Here is a 19,952-nt window from a genome sequence, read left to right as displayed (position 1 = left end):
ATTTAGGTGTGCGTCACAAAACCATCAAATCGAAAATTACTCTCAACACTATGTCGGAAATAAACAAGTAATTTGAACTACCCACCTTATGCTCATCGTAGGTGGGTCTTCATATGTCAGGGAGACATGAACAAAAAACATAGCCATTCGGGAGTCTTTTGTTACGAAGAATTTAAATACATACGTCGTGTTTACCCATAGCACATTCGGTTGGATCTCTAGAATGTCTGTGCTAACTGGCAGAAGTCTGGTTCCATTTCTAAAGCATCCACTCGAATCAGTGCTATTACTGTTTGTGAAATTTTTACTCGGAACAGAGGGAAATTCGTAATTTTCAGTTGTCGTCTTGCAGTACCAAAAGTACTCAAGACCATGTTTGTCTTCTGATCCATAATCAGGATCATGTGAATGTGAAGCATCAAGGACTATTTTTTTGTACACCGACTGACTCCAGGCATTTCCACTAATGATTTTTGCGAGTAACGGCGATGGCATTATCTCGATGTACGCGTTCTTGTGTCTGTGAACAAGAGGTAGCCCAACCATACTCACATTGAGTCGGACCATGAAAGTTCCGTACGGCAATGATCGCTGCGGTACAATTAACACGGATTGATTCTTGTCAAAACTATCTGTCCGAAGAGTGGTGCCATTGTCAGCTCCAGACGAAATCCGTGTGAGTTCCCAATGAAATGATGTCTCTCTTGATGCCAAACAGTTAATAGTGCAGCGGGATTTGATTGTTACGTAATCTGCTCTGAAATACTTTCGGCGAGTGCCAAATGATCGTCCAGCATCGGGTATTCGTACAACGGGGAAGTCACAAGGAAGGTGCAAGATAACCACCCAGCCGTGAATAGTAACTCTAGACACGGAATTGAGAGCTGTTAGATTCACAGCGTAATCTATTTTCTGCCAGTACTCAAAAGTGATATTAAAGTTAAGGGATGGTAGAACTCTAACATCGTTTGTTTTCTTCAGCTCGTCATCACAACTCACATCACTGAATCCTTTGTAAAGAATTCTTGTGCTGTTACCCAAGTCTACCAGGAAACAGGAATCAGTACCTCGCTGTCCGATCGTAATAAACAGCGTGGTGTTGAACTCATGCACTGTTGGGCTGTCGTTTTCAAACGAAACATTAAATATACTCTTCATTATTCTTATCGTGCGACTGACACTTGCATCACTAATAGAGTTCTTTGCCTCTATAGTGACTGCAAATCCCTCTGGGCTGAGGTAACGGTGTAATACATTTATTTTCTTCGTTTCAACCGAAGTTCCATCTCCAAAATCCCATCGGTAAGTTACTGCTGTTCCGTCTGAAATGTTGGCAACAAGCAGAACGTCGTATTCCATTGGAAAGTCCGCCCTGTTTGGTCCTCCTCCCGGGGCACCATATCCGGCGTCTCCATCAGTGTGGTAAGCCAAAATCTGCAGGTCTTTAATACTCCGCTGAACGTCCACCACATGCGTTAGATTGACGGAGCTAACATCATTTCTCATGGTCATATTTACTCGTATCATCCCAGGGGTTATGTAGTTGTTGGTGATGTTGATGCTTTGCGCCTCTCCGAGAGGTATGTTCATCCTGTTCGTACTGTCACCAAAGTCCATGTCTATCGTAGCATTTGTAGGTGGGTGAGTGTCCGGTTTTACAGACACCGTGAACGTTACAGTGCCCGGTGGAATTTCCTGTGGACTGTCTGATGTGATTTCAATATCTTTTACAATATACTGCACGTAAAGATATTTGGTAACTGTCACTTTACTGACGGGGTTTGAGGCTGTGACGTTTAGAAGGTAAGCTCCATGGTCTGTATATAAATGTTCCAAAAAGTCACCGAGTAACCTTAAAGAGTCTCCGGTAAACAGTGATACGGATCTCCGTCCATCTTCAAAGTCCCAGTCCAAAGTTATGTTAGTCCCGGCATCTATCGATATCTCACATTTAATAGTTTTGTTTACAGGAATGAAAGTATCGTTATTAAGCAGACGAAGGTTGGCGATCACTTTATCGACCTTTATCTCACGGGTGTAAATCTGTTGTGGTGTTACCAGATTAGCGACTTTCACCGTCAAAAGGTAAATTCCAATTACTGGAAATTTCTGTGGGCTTATAGAAAACGTTGGTGACTTATGATCTGTAAAGTTGGTCAGTCGTAACGTGAGGTTATCAGCATAAACATGTTTCAAACTGATCTCAAAATTCATTCCTGTTCCAGTTGCGACTTGCACGTCCAAGTTTAAAGCTTCATCAACAGATTGTGCCTCTGGGCACGTTACAACAAAGCCTGTGATTGGTTCCTGTACAATAGCATTTCCTATCACAGTTGTGTTATACAAACGGTTGCTACAATTAGTCCTGATGGTAAAATTTCCAACGTCCGAGTAGTTATTTGCAACTGGTAGTGTCAGATTCCAGTAATGGCTTTTACCTTTTTGGCTATTGGCGCCAAAGTCCCAGTCGCACCAAAAATCGTTTCCGCCCGTCACATCCAACATGCAGAAAGTTGGCGTGGACAGGTTGGCAAGAGGGCATGTTATGTTAAAGCCTGTCAAAGGATACACAGGCTTATGGACAAAGATGTTTGGTAAGCAGGTTCTCTTATTGACAGAGTTAATGAATGTCAGGTTTGCAGTGTAACTACCATATGTGGAGTAATTGTGTGACACTACCAAGGAGTACATTGGCCGACAAGTGTCACTGCAAATGAGTGTCTGAGTTGGTACACCAGTGGTTTTTGAACTATCTGCGAAATCCACCAGCGCCATAGAGTTACTTCCTTGAGGAAACGTGGCATTAATTTGAATAGTTTCATTCACTTCGATATCACGAGCAGCATGGATAACTCTACAGGTAACATTTACTATGGGAGCAATGACGACTGCTACACCAGTGACAGTTTCAGTCGACACAAAATTGTAAGCTGTCACATTCACAGTAAAGTTTCCCTCTCTTGAGTATTTGTGTAGGTACGAGCCGACTAAAATTCCTAGCTCTCTAAACGAACCTTCAATGTAATTTCCGTCACCAAATGAAACCAGGTAACTAATATTTGTTCCTCTCTCTACGACCCAACTGATTTCCGTGTCATTGCCAAGCGAAGTTAAAGTGATGTTAAAGAGGTAAACCTCTTCTACGGGAATCATAATTTCGACTTGACACTTGCGCATCGCTGATGACAGGAGATTGGAAGCTGTCAAAAGTAAGGTGGTCTGGCTCTCCCTGTCTAATCTTAATGGAAGAGATTTTGAGACGTTCGTCCAAGAATAAAAGAACTCTTTCTCTTCTTTTTTGTACAGAACGTTTGACGAATTTTCCTCCATAATTTGAATGCCAAACGTGACGTTGTGTCCGGGATGCGGAGGTACAACGATATTAAAGGTTTTATTCTTTGGAACGAAATCAGGTACCTCCCAAGTAATATTTTTCATGCTAACACAGGCCGTGATGTTAAGTTCAATGCTCCTCCATGCGACAGATCCTTGTTGTTTCCAATGACCTACTGGATAGTTTCCTAAAGAGACCACCATTTCTGATGGGGGAAGATAAACGACCACAAGATGGAACGTGTGATGTATCTTAGTAAAGGCTGCGTTGTTTCTCCCTAACACTACCTCTCCAACTGAAAGGTGATGTTGGTAAAAAATAAAAGCATTTCCTGCTGATTCCGTCGAGATTATCCCTGCAGCGATGTTTTGAATTGCGCCAATAGACACAATATCTGCTGTACGCACCATGAAACCCGGTTGGTTGACAATCGTAATGTGAAACCCTTCAGGTAAGTAAAGCGTCGAAGTATAAATTACTTCATAATGTGTACTTAAGGTTGAATTCGAGGTTTGGTTTGCTGGGCAGGTAAGCAGACCCATCTGACAATCGATACTTTGACCACAGAAAACGTTGGCTGCTGATGAACATTGGTAGCCAAGGTTACTAAGAGAGCAGTCAGGAAGTTTGGTTGTACAGCTCCCATTTTGAAAACAATATTTGTTCTCCGCGGGTAGAATGCAAAGAGGACGGAGAACCTGCCAATCAAAATGGAGAATAATTGCCCACAAACGATGCAATTAATAAGAATAAGGTATATTGCGCTTAAAATTGACGAGTGAAAAAACAATTCCTGAATGTAAAAATAAATTTCCTCGCCAGGATTTTCTTGAAGACATCATAATATTGAAAGCTGTATGGGTAATGAATATGATGTGCCAATAACTTCTATTCATAGTGAAAAATCTCGTTTTTTCGAGCAGATACAAAATTTCTGCATTGTTACAATTGTTCCAACTAAAAACCGTAAAAAAGCACGTGACATGAAAACATCATTTAGCAAAGGGGCGAATAACGACAGTGTTATAACCGATGTTATATGTTATATCCGAAAAAGAGAAATACAATTTTTTTGACAGCCCTTTTGATTTTAGTGTCTCACTTGTTTTCTGCTGGAACTCCTAAAGCTGACGGAAATGATCAAATTTGGAATCTTGTTGGTGGTTAGCTTGTTGAAGTTTTCCTTGAACTCATTAATAAAAGTTTATTTCCACATACGTGCATTCAATGTCGTGCCTACCTGCAACTCGATGTGTCCAGCACGAGTGGTATTGGATTTCACTGCCACCAGTCTTCCAGTTTTACCAAAGTAATAATTTGGTAAAATGATGGTTTTGTTAGCATCAGATAAATTGAATTTGGGTTCACTTGATGGGAGTCGTGTTTTATATCCGACCATTTGTGGAGTCGAGTCTGAAGAACGAAAAAAAAAATCTTACTCGTTGTTGAAGCTTTCTTGGTTCACCTGTAAGGAAATTTAAGGCAAGAAGATAAAAAATAAAAGAACTTTGAATGTATAGTCCTCCATGGGTAATTTTTTTTTTGTTAAATTTGTGTCAAATCCTTGAACTGAATAAACTTCAGCATTTTATTCAAGCTAATATAGCCCCTTGAAGTCCTATAAACTCTTGCATCGTAACATTAAAACAAATAAATCTCATGTTGCCGTGGTTCTGTTCAGTAATAAATCAAAGGTGACGTCGAAATAAGGTAAGGGCGAAAAAAAGGGACACGTGAAATCTATTTACTAAATAGATGTACCTTCCATTGAACCATTGACGACCTCGCCGAGCGGAGTTGTAAATTGCATGTCCATATTTGATCCAGTTCCAACTTTCAGACTGCACTCAAAACTCGACCACGCCTCCACTACGCTTGGACACTGTACCTTTACTCCAGTGACCGGAAGGGATACATTAATGGTTTTCACGTCGTAGATTTTTTGACACTGCCCGTAATAACCAATCGTTGTTTCTGCATAAACCTAAAGGATAAATTTCTATTAAATTTTGGCATCAACGTAGTCCCTTAGTGGAGTAGTTCCATAAATGATCTAAATTAAAAGCCAAAACATGTAATTTTCGAGCGTTACGTCAAAAAAGTTTCCTTTTAATTACATAACAAGTAGTTTCCGCTAAAACAATTCAATAATTTAATAGCACCAATATCAAGATGTTTCGGTCGTATACTGTTGGGATCAAACAGTTTAAGGTTGGGTTTTCTTAGCTTTTCCTTTTCTTATTAAGTAGTAAAGTTTCAGATTGGCTTAGTTGATCAGCACCGAGCACCGGTGGCGACCGCTGTCATTTTCGTTCGCTTTTTTAAGACGCGTCTGATACCGCCCGTGACACTCGCCATCTACATAAACAAAATAATGAGTTATTCGTGTTCTTTCGATACGCTGGAAACGGGAGGCGAAGTCATAAAGCTCGAAAATTGGCGAAAAAGCTATAAGAATCGCCTCATAGGTCGGAAAATGGGCGCCATAAGTTGTCTCCCTAGACCTTGAGATCGAGAAAAAAATGGTGACGACTATTCCCAGGAGTCAACGCGTTTAAAACCGAAAACTTTTGTTGATTTGTTCTCCTAAGGGACTTCGATCGTCTCTCCCTAAATCAATTGCGGTTGAAATAGATTATCTTAACAGAACACGTCTTGTGTTCCACTTTCTATGAACCCCGCCCTAATACAAAAGAGTACCTCGTGTAATCCCAGAGTGGTGTATACATATTCAATACTTGAATTCTTGGTATATATCACTGTTCCATCGCCAAAGTTTAGCATCACTAGAGAACCATAATTTGGTGTCACCGTAATCTTCACTCTCTCAAAAGCCTCAGAGGCGCTTGCAACAGACAAAGCTAAAGGGAAATCATATTGTCCAGGGGCGTAGTAAACGCTGAAGTATAAGTTGCTCCCACATTTGAGTGCTTTGTCTCTTTCACATGGGTAATAACATGCAGCATCGTCTGTCACCTTATCGACATCAGGCGAATCGTTAGAGCAGTGACACTGAGTTCCCTGTGTGATACCTGCGTATCGTTTACCTGCCTTACCACACGCAGTGACACAACGCTCTGGAGTCAGTTTGGATACGACGGTGTCGTTTGATAAGACCATGTCACTTGGCGAGGAAAAGCAACCCAAGTAATTTACGGCTGTATCAGTGAATGTGGAGAAGAAAAGAATGAAAGTTAAGTGGCGCAGACAACTTTTCCAAAGATTTACTAATGTTAAATTCTTTGGCAAGGGGATGTCATAATCCTGTCAAAATATCCTTATCTGGCAGATGTTTAATTGACCTGTAAACAAAAAAGAGGTCGCCTTCTTGGGGAAGTAAAAGTTAAGTGAATAAAATAAGGCGCTAAACATCAGGCAAGAATTTCAGTCATCCAGTCCTTGTAGGGGACAATAACCACAACTAATGAAAGCTGGCCTAACAAATAACCCTTAAATCTTACCATTCTTACTGGCTACTACGTCAATCCTCATGGCGATGGCATTATGCCAAGAGAAAGGATGGAAACGTAACACTCGGGCCGTTAGGTCAGGACACAGGAAGTTGGACACTATAGTTTCCCCATCGTGATTTCCGACAAAATACTGCGAAGGACAAATGATGTTAATAATGAAAATTGCAGCGGAGGGAAGCTTTCTGGAGACTGCACTACTGAAGACTCAAATAGTACAAATCGGTGCCAAAATTAGTTGACACATAACATCCATGTAACCGCTTTAAAGGATATATTTAGGAATTAGTTTTAAACTAAAGTGTAGTTTGCTACAATACCTCCCTCCCACAATTTAGTGTTGTGAAATCACAGACGGAAAACAAAGTCCAATATTTTTCTGGTGGAAAGGGTGGATGGAAGTAAAGGCATCAGAGGTAAAATTGATATGCTATTCCAGAATGTTGGGATTTCAATAGCAATGTGTCGACAAGTTTGTCGCTGATAACAGGTACTGAGCTGAAGTTTTCATCTTCTGTACCTGTCGTGATTAAGAGAACGCACTGATCGTGGTGGCAAGGATGGCGGTTATGAGAGTGACGGCAGCGATGATGGTGATCATGATGATGAAGATGATGATAATGGCCATGGTGAGGGGCAGAAATATAACGACAAAGGATAGGATTCGATGATGATGATGACAAAGCTGATGGAGATAATGAGGATAATAAGGATGGCGCGAACATAATGATAAGTTACAGAATAAAGTAGCCTTACCTTAATGCTGCCATTGGCTATGTAGTCCGACCAAATGCTGCCACAGAGACTGTAAGAGAGTGTGTACAATGTCACCCACTCGCCACAGTTACACTCCCACTCGTTCCTTCCTTGAGTCATGATAGCACTGATGTTCCTGACTTGAAGAAGATCGACTTGAAGATATTGAGACTTTGACTGAACATTTGGGATCCATGATCCTGAATTGACAACCAAAACGTTGTTGTTGTTGTTGTTGTTGTGATATTGTTGTATGGGGACTAAAATGGTGCATTTTACTTTTATATCTAAAATGTACACCAATACAGATTTGAAACGAATATGTTCGCTTCCGAAACGCAGTTCAATCCAAATTGATAACAATACTACAGTTAAACCATTAACATAAGGTCATCTTAGTGGTAACATCTTCCTTATGTTTTTCTTTTAGAGTTTTCGTTTGGAAGAAAGGGAAAGAAGGGGGCTTAACAGAAACAAAAAGTCCTTGACAAATGGCTTATTATTAAAAGAGACTTAATAAAGAACGGGGAATTGGATCTCATTGGAGCCCTCACCGTAGTTTTTATTATTATTATTATTATTATTATTATTTTTATTTATTTTTTTATTTATTTTTTTTTATCAATTAATCCCCTACCCGAGAACAAGCCTGGTTGGCTGACACGAGCCCTTCCTTGGTGAGGACCTGATTGTTGGTTGAGGCTGGATGAAGCAATGAACTGGTCATCAGGGACAATTCCTGTAATGACACCATACGACTCAGGATCTGTGTCTATAGGAAATAAAGAAACAAACAGGTCGCTGTATTAGCATGTTTTGTAAGTAAGACCTGCACTTCATCTGATTCCAATCATGAGTGCAATATTAGCTTGCATCCCATCGTGCTGCACTATAACCCTTGCTCAACCCTTACACCTAAAGCATTAAACCTGAAGTTGATTATAACAGACGAAAAAAAGGGCTTAAGAACCGTGCATGATTTGCGACGAACGTTTTTACCATCATTTGCAGATCTAAAATCTCACCTGAGACAAGATTAGTGCATTTTCCGATCCTTTGAATCTGCGACGAACTGAGAAACCTTTCGTATACAACAACGTGGCTCATATAAAGGGAAGATTTCGTTAGTCCTCGACCAATGGTTAAAGGATTGTCACCACTACTAGATGTCAAAGAAGAATCTACACCACCCTGTTTCACGTGTACAAAGTTCACAATAGCTATGAAGCCATTGCTCTTTGCCCACGTGAAAGCCACGTGATGCCACTGATGGAGTGTGACGTCAAAAGTGGCCGACCACGTGTTTCCAGAGATGAAAAAGGCACCCGTTATGTTATTCGACTGTACTGTTATGGAAATGTCTGTAAAGTCTTTAGCGGAGTATAACAGCCACTGAGAGTCAGCAATATTCTCAGTTAGTTGGAACCAAAATGCTACAGTGAGACCGTCATAGCACTGTTGAATATCACCAAGGCACGTTGATGAAAGGTTCTGTATCAAGGCAATGGGTCTAGGAAAACAACAGGAAAATCTTGGTCAATAAACTCAGTGGCTGATAATTCATTACCCTTTCTTTTAGAATAATCTGGGGCGATTTCTTTTTTTATTACATCCATTTTGAAATCACTGGTGGTCCCTGTAATCTGACTGGCTCTAATTGATGCGATTTATTCACAAATCGCACAATTTTTTGCTTTAAATCCCATCTTTTTCCCAGCCAATGAGGAGGCTACACTAAAAACAAAACAACCAACCACATTTTAAGGCCTGTTTAAGTAACCAATCAAATTGCAGGAAAATGAAAGATAAAGAGTATCATATGGCAAATTTTGTAACTTTTCTTCCAAAACTCTTATTCCCCCCCCTCCCCAAAAAAATGGATGAATTTAATTTCAAACTGGCCCAGAACTGCATCAATAAAATATTTGAACTGACCAAGTCCTGTATTTGGGCGATTTCAAAATGGATGTAATAAAGTGGTAATTGAACCTCGTGTCGTGCAATTTTGGTCTGAAATCATACTTGTGATTTCAAATCATGCGTATGTAACCATCCAACACTTCGTTTTTTCCCATACAGTACGATCCTTGAAGAGGTACACACTTACCCAGATTTAAATAGATTTAATGCAGCTGAACTCACAGAGTGCCATCTTGGACCGCTGACCCAAACATCGCTTTCTATCAGAGTTGTTTTTACTTTACCATCACTTCTACCTTGTACGTCGTGTAAGACTTCGCCGATTGCTTTGTCTAATGGCCAGTAGTAACTAGCATCATTATGACACTTGTCTAAAGTGATGACAACGAAAATAAAGTAAAAGTTTCAATACCTATCTGTGGCCAGTTTGGAGTGAGTTAGTGAGCTGCTTATGAGTTTATAAATCTCTCTCTTTGCGCATAACTACGACTTTAAATCTCACCAATTTGCCGCAGAATCCAGTCAGCAGTTAGCTTTCTCTTAACCTTCTAACACCGGTGGTTAGTTTTAGTGTTATTGTATTATTCATTTATGTTTAGTTGGGTTGCAAGTGATCTGTCTTGTTTAGAATGTGTCTTTCTCACTCTCCCGGGAAGAAGGTGAAAAGGGGAAGTCCCTAGCAACGACAAAAGTTATTGAGTCGAAGATGTGCAATGATTTATCCCTGTCCATTTTCTAGGATACAGTTACTATATAGACGTGAGGTTTACCTCTTCTATTACACAGCAGAATGGTCTTTCTATTCAGTGGCTTTTCAAACTTGATGAAATGAATGATTTGGTGATTAACCATGTCGTCGAATTTCAAAATTACATCATTTCCTGAGCCAAGAATGACACTCGTGCAGCGGTAATTTACCCAGAGTGTGCGCCAGCCTACACCCATGACATCGCTAAAGTTCCTCTGCTGTAATAATGTCTCTGCATCAGAAACTACACGAAATAATTTAACATAGATAGTACTAATCTTGAAAATGTATCCATCGTCTGAGTGGGATTTGGTGGTGAAGCGAACATTTACAGGTTCTGGTATGGCCATTTGGATGCTGAACATAACAGTGTCGTCAACAAGGGCGATGGGACCGCTGTCATTAGAAGGGAGAAGGTTGATGAGGTCACATTGTCTATCTGCAAGGTGAGATTACAGAGAATTCTTAAGCCAGATAAATGTGCAACATCCTCGATCACAGATCTTGTGCTGATTGAGCTACTAAGACAAAGAGGAAAGGGGTAAGACGGCGGATTATTGATGGACTTCCTACCCGACTCATTCCTCCATTTTAATGTGCCCCACATCTAAGTATGTATTGGCATCATTTTTCGCACCAAACCCAAATACAAACACTACCAAAGAAATTCTAGCTGCAGTGTTCACAGCCATTATTTGATGGAGACTTGCATCGATTGCACCGCGGCTAAGGTTGCCTAAAAAGCCTATTTACCTCTAATGCAGTGATCGTGGTACACCTCTATTTCTCTGAATCCACCAGCTGTAGTAGAGAATATCTGAACCCATTTTACAACACGCGGTGTAAAGGTAATCTCTTCCTTAACTGCGTTGGGTGTTAAGGTTATCTGCATGAGATTTAAGAAGTTGTTGTGAACACTGTAGAGAAGTTTCTTGCACTATGGAGCTACTGTTTGGATTAATTGAGTTGACATGCACGTGTCTAGGGAGTCAGTCAAGCATTCCTCCCGCCGGTGATAATGATGTTTTCAAATTTATTCAACATGGTGTTGTTATGCACAATCCAGTTCTTTCGTAGTTAGCAGTGGAATCTTGTTACAAGCAAATGCAATGACAGTTTAAACGTTGAGTCACTACCGCACTCCTGTCGTTAGCAGACGGTATCCCCAGCTTTAGAGTGCTTCTTTTGTTCTATAGCGATTTAATTTTTGGCAAGAATGCCATTGATTGGAGGTAGGAGACAGGAGTACGACAACGGTCTATACTCCAGTGAAATCTATGAGAATAACTACAAAATTATTGCGTCGCGATTAAGAGAAAAAAACACTTTTTCATCTCAAAGAAGGCATTATGATTCATCCTCGTAAAACAGAAAAAAAACTTACTGATTCTAATGAGGAATCTGAGAAGTTCAAACATATATCACTGATCTGTGGATTCGGGCTGCCCAGTTGTATCACCAACTTGTTAACGAGAAAATCACGAGCAAATGTGATCTTAATGAATCGCTCGGTACTTCCAGTATCAGTTCTTCCATCAATAACTCCGCCACATTCTGGGTTAGACCTTGGCGTACAAGTTGCACCATTCCTCTCTGCGGCAACGTTCAAATGGGTACACTGAAGCCAACCTGGAAAAATGGAGTAAACTTTCAAGGCCGACTATTTGAACAAAGTTTTGTCGTTGTACTGAGCCATATTTATCTCAACGTTAATTTTTGTGAACAGTGTCAGGACGGCTTACTGCTAATACTAAAAGGAAAGTCTTACTTCAAAAAATCAATCATCTAGAAATCTGATCCATGGTCCATCGACTACTGACCTACCACCGCGGTATTTTTACACGGCCGACTCTCTGCCTTCGGCCTGAGCTACCCCTGGGTTTTTTCCAACGACAGCCATTCCCATTGTCCCCTTGGAAATTACGAGAATTTAGAAGTTGAGGTATGACCCTAGGTTTACGAAGAATAAATAATTTTACAGATTCAATTTCGACAGTCATTAAACTTCATGATCTTTGGAAACTGATCTTTCTTCACGTTTCTACTATATTACTGAACGCTTTATCATAGAGATCTAAATTTACTTAATTTTAAAAGCCATATAAAAAGCTATAGTTGGTTAACCGACAACTAGCGTCAGAGCTTGTGAATCTTCGTGAAAGAATGTCAGAGAAGAAAATGAGTACATGAAACCCTTAAGTTAATCACTGAGAGGTCCGTATTAAGAATTATAGGGAAAAGTCTTGCAGTTAAGATAAACGGTACATACAACCTGATTGACTCGTTTAGTAAGCAAATTTTTAACTATTAAAAGTAACAATGCTATAGAGAGAAGTTTCCTTGTTGTTGAGGTCTACCTCCCCTCCAACCTTTTCAAAATTCTAGGATATTTCACGACGGAAGACTCCGAAGATGTTCCGAAATTACCAGAATTTTCCGCCCCTATAGATGCTAGAGCCTCAGAGGGTCATTAACGTAACTTCTTAGAGTTAAAAAAACAAAACAAATCAAAACAAAGTGAAGACATTTAAAAAACGAGATGCCCAGAGTAATTCAAACGTTACGTTCATATGTTTAAAAAAGGATGGAATGAGCAGTCCTGATTTATTAGTAAGGGGAAATGAATCTTTTTGGTTTGTGTAAGATCGATGTTTTGAATGGATCCACTTTCGCGAGAATTAGCCCTAGGAGGGTCAGCGGGTATTAAAAAATTCTCATGCAACGAGAAACTTGTCGATACTTCGGTCTTAAACACTTTAAAAGGTGACAGGATAACTCCAGAGGCTGTAACCATTCTGAGAGGCACCGAATTTGGTCATTTTAACATCAAAGTCCAAAACAGTCTTTGCAGCCTCTGCCATTTCGAACTGTTACTTTATCTCTGTGTAACAACCAGCGGAGTGTCTTTTTCTTTAGTCGCTCTAAGTGGCTTCTTTGTTTTCTTTGTCCTAGGTCACTCCTGAACCTAACAGATTCTTATACCGAGGATGATCCGTTTACGCTATACACAGTCAAATCTGACGTAACTTCGCACCATGATAAAAAAATTTAATCAGAGATCGATTAGTAAAAATGGGCTGGAAGCTTTCTCTTCAACTAACTTTAGTAGCAATATGTCTTTTTCAGTTATTTTTCCCTTTCTTTCGGTTTGGCTATGTTCGTTTACTTTGTTTTGTTTTATTTCATTTTTTGTTTTGCTTTTGTCGTAGCCAGGTTTTTATAGTTTTCAACTGGACCGAAGCCTTATATTCCGACCGGTAAAAGCAAGGAGTAGAAGTAAGAATTCATGTCATGATCTAATTCTTAAGGTATTTGAGCTCCACGGTTCATTGTTGAGCTACAAGATTTGTGTTGTTCGATGGCCGAAATCAAACAAGAAATACATTGGATTGTAAACACAACTGGATGGTTTAATCCGCTATCAAGAAATCACACTACCCGAAGACTTACATGGAATTGAGGCGTGGTACCACAGGATACCCACCAATACAAGATTAAAGTTCTAGAGCAGCTGTGGGCGTTAAAATGAATAAGAATTGCTTGAAGAGAGGCGTTGTTTCAAATACAGTCAGCTCCGGTTGGTATTTACAAACGTTTACATCACTTAATGACTAAATTCTTTTAATTGTTCTCGTAGATTCTCGATCACCGCTCAAGGAAAAATGGCGAGAATGTGCAAGGAAAGTTGCGTCTTCTTAAAAGGAACGTTTTTACTGTATTGGGATAAATTTTCTCTGCAGTCGAATTAGGCCTAAAGTCAAGACTTTGCTCAAGTAGTAGAAGAAAAACCAAATTGGGGCGAACACGATGGTATATGAAGAGTATGGATTTAAAAAAATGAGCTTTGACAAAATAGAACGTCATGGTCGAGCTAAGTATTCAATTTGGATGTGAGTGTTAGGGGGAAAAAATAACTCTTGACTCTTTGGTAACAATCCATATACAATACAATGCTTATAGTTCCTGTATGGACTACAACACATATTACTTACTGTGGTTCTCTGGATTTAAGAAACACTTTTTTTTAGTTATTATTTTTTTGAACATGATTAACATCTGCCATTCTCACACCTGTTTTAAAATGGGAATTATGTGACTAGTGTTTCTGGCAAAGACATATAAAGAAATTAGTGTTTCTTATTCAAATAGTAATCACATACTATAACAAAAGAGGCTCCAGACTTCCCCCAAACTGTCCCAATATTTTCTCCCCGTTTCCCACGCAAACATACAAGCTGATTCCCGATACTTTGAAAGGAAAATCCTTGTTGTTATTTTCAAATTTTCGTATTCGTTTACTTTGTCAAATCCTGGCTTAGTCAAGTCGTCATCTTACTTTTTGAAATATCTGATCATGAGTACGATGAAACGAAACGTGTATTTGTCAGTCTAGCTGTTAATAGTAGCAGTCGCATATTTCCACTGTCTTTGTTCCCTGTATTCTAAACAAAACCGTAAGAAGTGTTATCGAGTTTGAATTAAGTTTAAAATTCAAAAAGTCAGGATTATCAGGTTTTTATATTTCGTGTTACAGAAATATGTTCCTTCCCTCTCGATCGGTGCTCACAAACTATATACAAAATTTAAGCTAATTTGACATCTCTTTTTAACATATATTGCTCAATCTTACGGTTATATGAATCTTTTTTTTTTTTTTTCATATCGCCATTAATTTCCACTAAATTTGAAAATTCGAACGGTCAAAAGTTTGTGGGGACGTCCTGAGTTCAAGTAACAACAATACCTTTTGACTTTGTAAACTTTATTCCTGAGTGGAGCAAATGGAAACTAAAGGTTATTGCATGTTTCGTTTCTTTGCGGGCAAAAGAATTCAAGCGAGGTAATTTGACAAAAGAAATATTGAAAAGGAAAACAGCTTAGCAGGGAGGAAAAGCTAAAATTCACTCAAACAATATACCGCATTATTTATTTATCACCCTACTCTGAGTTTTCCAAATCGATCTTTCGAGTGGACTATAGATTTAGTTTGAAAACGTTTTTGCCTTCAGAAAGACAAAAAAATTGAGATTTGGAATTGCCGTTTCACTGAAAATCAAAATAATGTTGAAGGGAGCTTTGTAAATATATGTTTACCTCTATACGATCTAACCAAACATTTACTGTTTATTGGTTACTGTAACTGACTCTATCGGGCTGAGTTGGTCTACCCAAGTTACGAAAATGTTCTACTTACGAGGCACTTGATCGCTGCAATTACTTGAGCCCTACAAGGAAAAAAATATATAAATCGATAAACTTATTTGACATCTTGAAAAGATTTTCAACGAGGTAATAACTATGAACTGTACCAGAATAACTCTGAAGAAAGATACGACTATTATTTGAAGTAAAAGAGGATCTCTCCACTGCATTCTGTGAACAGTTTTATTTTAAGTTGTTCGAAGCCGATCGCCAGTATCTCTTTCGAAAATATTGCCGCCGTCAGGGATGCCGAATAAATTTCTGTTTAAGAATTTTCGCCTCTTAAGCCACGGATCGCTGTCATGACATAACACACAAGCCGCTAAGTAATTGACGCAGCGAATGTAACTTTTCTTCCAGAATATTCTCTTGATTGGCTGCAGAAAATCATTATAACCGTATCTAACATGCAACCCCCCGGTGCGAAGGTACTCGGTTTATTTCAACCTCATTGAATTCTGATTATTACCGTGCTGATACTGAATTTATCAGCGTGATTATCATTGTGTCTCGAGTCGGGTAAGGCTCAATAAAGGAACCACACCTAACGGCATGGTAATTTGCAACAAGATAAAACAACGCCTGTATAACTGTAACTGTTAATGAAAATATTGATGCATATGACTTAAACATAATCCTGTACTTTAGTGATGTCCATCTTCGAGAGCAAAAATTATTATGGAGCTAAACTTGATTCAGATGACGCGCTGAAACACCTTAATTCTTAGACACTAAAACCATACTTTCCCCTTGTCTTTACAACAGTAAGTCTTGGGTTTTGACTAATTCTACTAAACCTCCATCTTTTTAATTACACTTGTCACTATTTTATAAGAGCTGAAATTAATTATTTAACGCCTAAATCCATTTCGTACATCTGGCGACACGAGAAACCCTCGATGGAAGATTTATGTAAAAATCACATCTATCTTTGGTTTAGCTTCTATCTAAAAGACCTCTGTTACATCTCCAAGTTAAAACATGGCTTTCGAGTTTTTTTAATTATTCCAGTTAAAATGATAACTTCACGAGCACCAAGAAATGAAAGTTGGTGTTGTTGTCAAACTCTTTCTAGGGTTTTGAAGTTAAACAAAACATATAATCATAAAAATACAGACTAAAGATCTTCTCTGAGTTGACTGTAAATTCTGAGGATGTTTCTTAGGAGCAAGTTCCTCACTCGGCTCTAACTCACTAATGCAGGTATCCAGTCACTCCAAAGGCATTTTAATTCTTTGGGGGATTTTTTTCAGTGTTTAAATAATTTCTATGAGAAACCTAGTTTGGAATTTTTTTCTTTATAATTGGTTTTCTTGAATGAAAGACAAACCAAAATATATACAACGAAAGTTTCTGGAGCCATATTAGTGAAGGATAATTTTCAGCTCGCTTGGTGGTAGGCTGCACGGCTAATTCGTTTTCGCAATTTTTCCACCTCCATTTAAATGACATGAGTCAGGGATCGCTATGTGTTTTGTGCTGCTTCTCTAACTTTCCACGACGATTTTCTCTTTTTTTACCATACGTGTAATTTGTGTTTCGTATATTTGACCATCACCTTGCACGAGAAGTACGTGATTTCATTATCCTCCTACCATGAAAGGTCTTAATGGTACATTCAAATGCCAGGTTTTGAAATTGTAACTTATCTTGATATAACTGATTATTAAAAGAAGTTGACAGCTCATTGCACTTGGTTTCATAACGCAGTGTTCAGTTAAAACTGGTTTTGACGGTAACCAGGCTAGGCAATAAAATTACACGCGCGTCTTGCGTTTGATCAAAGAGAATTCTATCCACTTTTTGTGCGGAACATTAATAGACCGCTTTTGTTTCGTGTGAAACGTGACTTAAGCTTTAATTAATCTGTGATTTTTGATTGCTAATGAGGATGTTTTCCCTGCACTTGAAGTAGGACTTAGTGCAAATTAATTCAAGTGGGTGAGGGCAAAACCCACAACTTAAGATAACAAGTGATTTCGCCCCATTGCAAGTACGCCCCTTTTAGGAAATTTGCATGTTTATCGAACTCTGTTATGTTGGTCATAACATATCATGATTTCGACAGGAAATGAATACGTTCAGCGGTAAGGAAAAGAGTCGAAATATTTGGCTGCGCGCTCGTTCGATTTTGATATCACACGTATGATTTCAGAACTGTTGCACTCCAATCAGTTTAACTACCATCATTTATAACATCCATTTTGACATCACACGTAATCCTAGCAATCTTATTTGCTCTCATCGGTGCGATTTATCCACGAATCACACCAATTTTTACTCTAAATCACATCTTTTACCGATTCAATGAGACAGCTTCACTAAAACATAACAACCAATCAGATTTCAAGTCTTCTTTAAAATAAAGAATCAAATTAGAGGAAAATTAAAGAAAACTTTTCATCATCATCATAAACTCTATTAATATGTCTTGAATACCTGGCCGATGGGGTTAAAAACCCCTCTACTAGTAGGGGACACTTTATATAGTTAATAACCAACTAACTATTTTCTAATGAACTATTACATACTGACCCTATGTCATAGCGTTTTCACAGAACGGTTTATTTTTAGACTATCCTTTCCCGTAAAATACTTGCGAAAAAATACGTAGGAGTGCGGATCATCGTTATATTTTTATTTGTATTTATTCCTTTTTTTAATTTTCGTGTGTAGCAAAGGTCATTCGTCTTCTGATTCTGGCTCCTCTAAAGAAAACTTCATTAAAAGAGTCCAAAGATAATGACCTGGTAAATTCAAACTAATAATAGACTTGTCTGTGAAAACGCAGTGACAAAAATACAGGGCAGTTGAAGGCTCCAAGTGATGGGCTCCTGACTATTAAAAAAAAGCCTAACAATATAATTAACAATATAATATAGTTAAAAACCTATTAACTATCGACTAATGGAATAAATTATTAAAAAGAGAAAAGATTAAGAATTACAAAGGATGCAATTGGAAAAATTGTCGTCTTCTACCATTACGCTCAAATCAAATTTTCGGATACGATGTTTAAAACGGAATAATGATGGGAGGGTTCTAATTTCGCGTGGTAACTTATTCCACAACTTTGGTCCCAGGTAGGTGAGCGAATGTTTACCATACCTCTTTGTCCTAAATCTGGGGATGACAAACTCCGCCACCCTTAGATCATCGTCGTTAGATCACTCTTGTCCAGTAATGCTTGGTAGCTTGATTGCTTATCGAGGAAAACTGCGTGTAGTGCTCTTTCCTGAATAAGTTTGAGCTTTCTTTTTTTCTTTCATTTCACAGAAATGCCAAGTCAGGTGGCCATAGGTTGAGTAAGGCAATATAGCTGATTTATAGAGAGTTAATTTATCATTGGTAGGAATAAGTTTTTTGAGCCTCAACATTACGCCTACCTTTTGACTCGCCCTCTTACAGATTTCAATAATGCGAATGTTAAAATTCAACCTAGCAACTCAAGACATTCAGAAGATTCAATAGTGCTTCCTTGAAATTGTAATGGAATGTTACTTTCTGTCTACTTATGCTTTAAAGTCATAGTTTGATATTTGCTCAGGTTTCCTTTTAGCAGATTGCTAGCATACCATTCGGTGGCCCTATTGGCATTCTTCATAAGATTGGTGTAAGCCATTTTCGGGTCCCCCGCTGTTTCATACATTTGATGGTCATCCGCATATATGGAGAGATGCGAAGTAATCATGTACGTCAAATCATTTTGAAAAATGTTCCAGAACAATGGGCCTAGGGCCGATCCTTGTGGGCAATCCCTATCTGTCTGCCTCCACTCACTTCTGAAAGCTCCCAGTTTCACTCGGTTCAATCGATTACACAGGTAAGATCGAAGTGGATCACGCAGTTCGTCATGAAATCCATACGCTTTTAATTTGCTGATCATTAAGGAAGGATGGAGCGAATCGAAAGCCTTACTAAAGTCGGTAGACAAGATTTTAACAGTTTGCTAGTTGTCACGTGCTGATTCCCACGCTTCAGTGTTGTTTCACAACTATAGCGTTTACGGTATGCCGTGATTCGAGGGTCCAAACGGTTGTCAAATTGCTTTGAAATCTGGTCGCTGGGTAGCTGCTCAAACACCTTACTAACCACTGAAAGGACAGTCATTGGTCGATAGTTTCGCCAGTGGTATAGCGAGTTTTTCCGCTCCATACCTCAGTACTCTGGCTGGCAAATTGTCACGTCCAGATGCTTTTCTTGTATTAAGTGACTCCAGAGCATTTCTGACTTGTACCTGGTTAACTGGATTGGACTTGATCATTGGGTTTGAACTATTCGCCATTCGTATTTGCAAGACACTTAGATGGTTATTTAAGTCACTCTCCGAGGAGTTTCTTAAGTTGACATCTCTGGTATCGCTTGCTATTGTTGCAAAATGATCTGCTAATATTTCCGCGATAGTCTCTTGGCTGCCAATGATCTTGCTGTCAACTTTTAAGTTAATATTAGTTCCCATGACCCCTTCCTAGATCCAAGAAACGGTTTAATAGTTTCGAAAAAAATTTCTTGGGTTTTCATT

General features: G+C 38.9%; 1 protein-coding gene across 1 annotated transcript in view; it reads right to left on the bottom strand.

The window, feature by feature from the left end:
- The window catches only part of LOC149038912 (polycystin-1-like), a 35,519-nt gene that overhangs the window by 15,330 nt on the left and 237 nt on the right, over nt 1-19,952 (bottom strand). Inside the window, exons 2-14 of the mRNA XM_089185719.1 lie at nt 19,523-19,898; nt 11,613-11,857; nt 10,982-11,114; nt 10,251-10,667; nt 9,668-9,851; nt 8,586-9,070; nt 8,198-8,332; nt 7,561-7,760; nt 6,796-6,937; nt 6,035-6,492; nt 5,096-5,318; nt 4,575-4,747; nt 86-4,032 (exon numbers count right to left, since the gene is read on the bottom strand). Coding sequence (XP_089041845.1) covers nt 86-4,032; nt 4,575-4,747; nt 5,096-5,318; nt 6,035-6,492; nt 6,796-6,937; nt 7,561-7,760; nt 8,198-8,332; nt 8,586-9,070; nt 9,668-9,851; nt 10,251-10,667; nt 10,982-11,114; nt 11,613-11,857; nt 19,523-19,898 — 7,118 coding nt within the window. The remainder of the gene's footprint in view (nt 1-85; nt 4,033-4,574; nt 4,748-5,095; nt 5,319-6,034; nt 6,493-6,795; nt 6,938-7,560; nt 7,761-8,197; nt 8,333-8,585; nt 9,071-9,667; nt 9,852-10,250; nt 10,668-10,981; nt 11,115-11,612; nt 11,858-19,522; nt 19,899-19,952) is intronic.

Source organism: Pocillopora damicornis, chromosome 10, assembly GCF_964200805.1.
Source record: "Pocillopora damicornis chromosome 10, jaPocDami1.2, whole genome shotgun sequence".
Lineage (NCBI taxonomy): Eukaryota > Metazoa > Cnidaria > Anthozoa > Scleractinia > Pocilloporidae > Pocillopora > Pocillopora damicornis.
The sequence above is the reverse complement of the archived record's forward strand: the minus strand, read 5'-3'. Positions and strand labels throughout refer to the sequence as shown.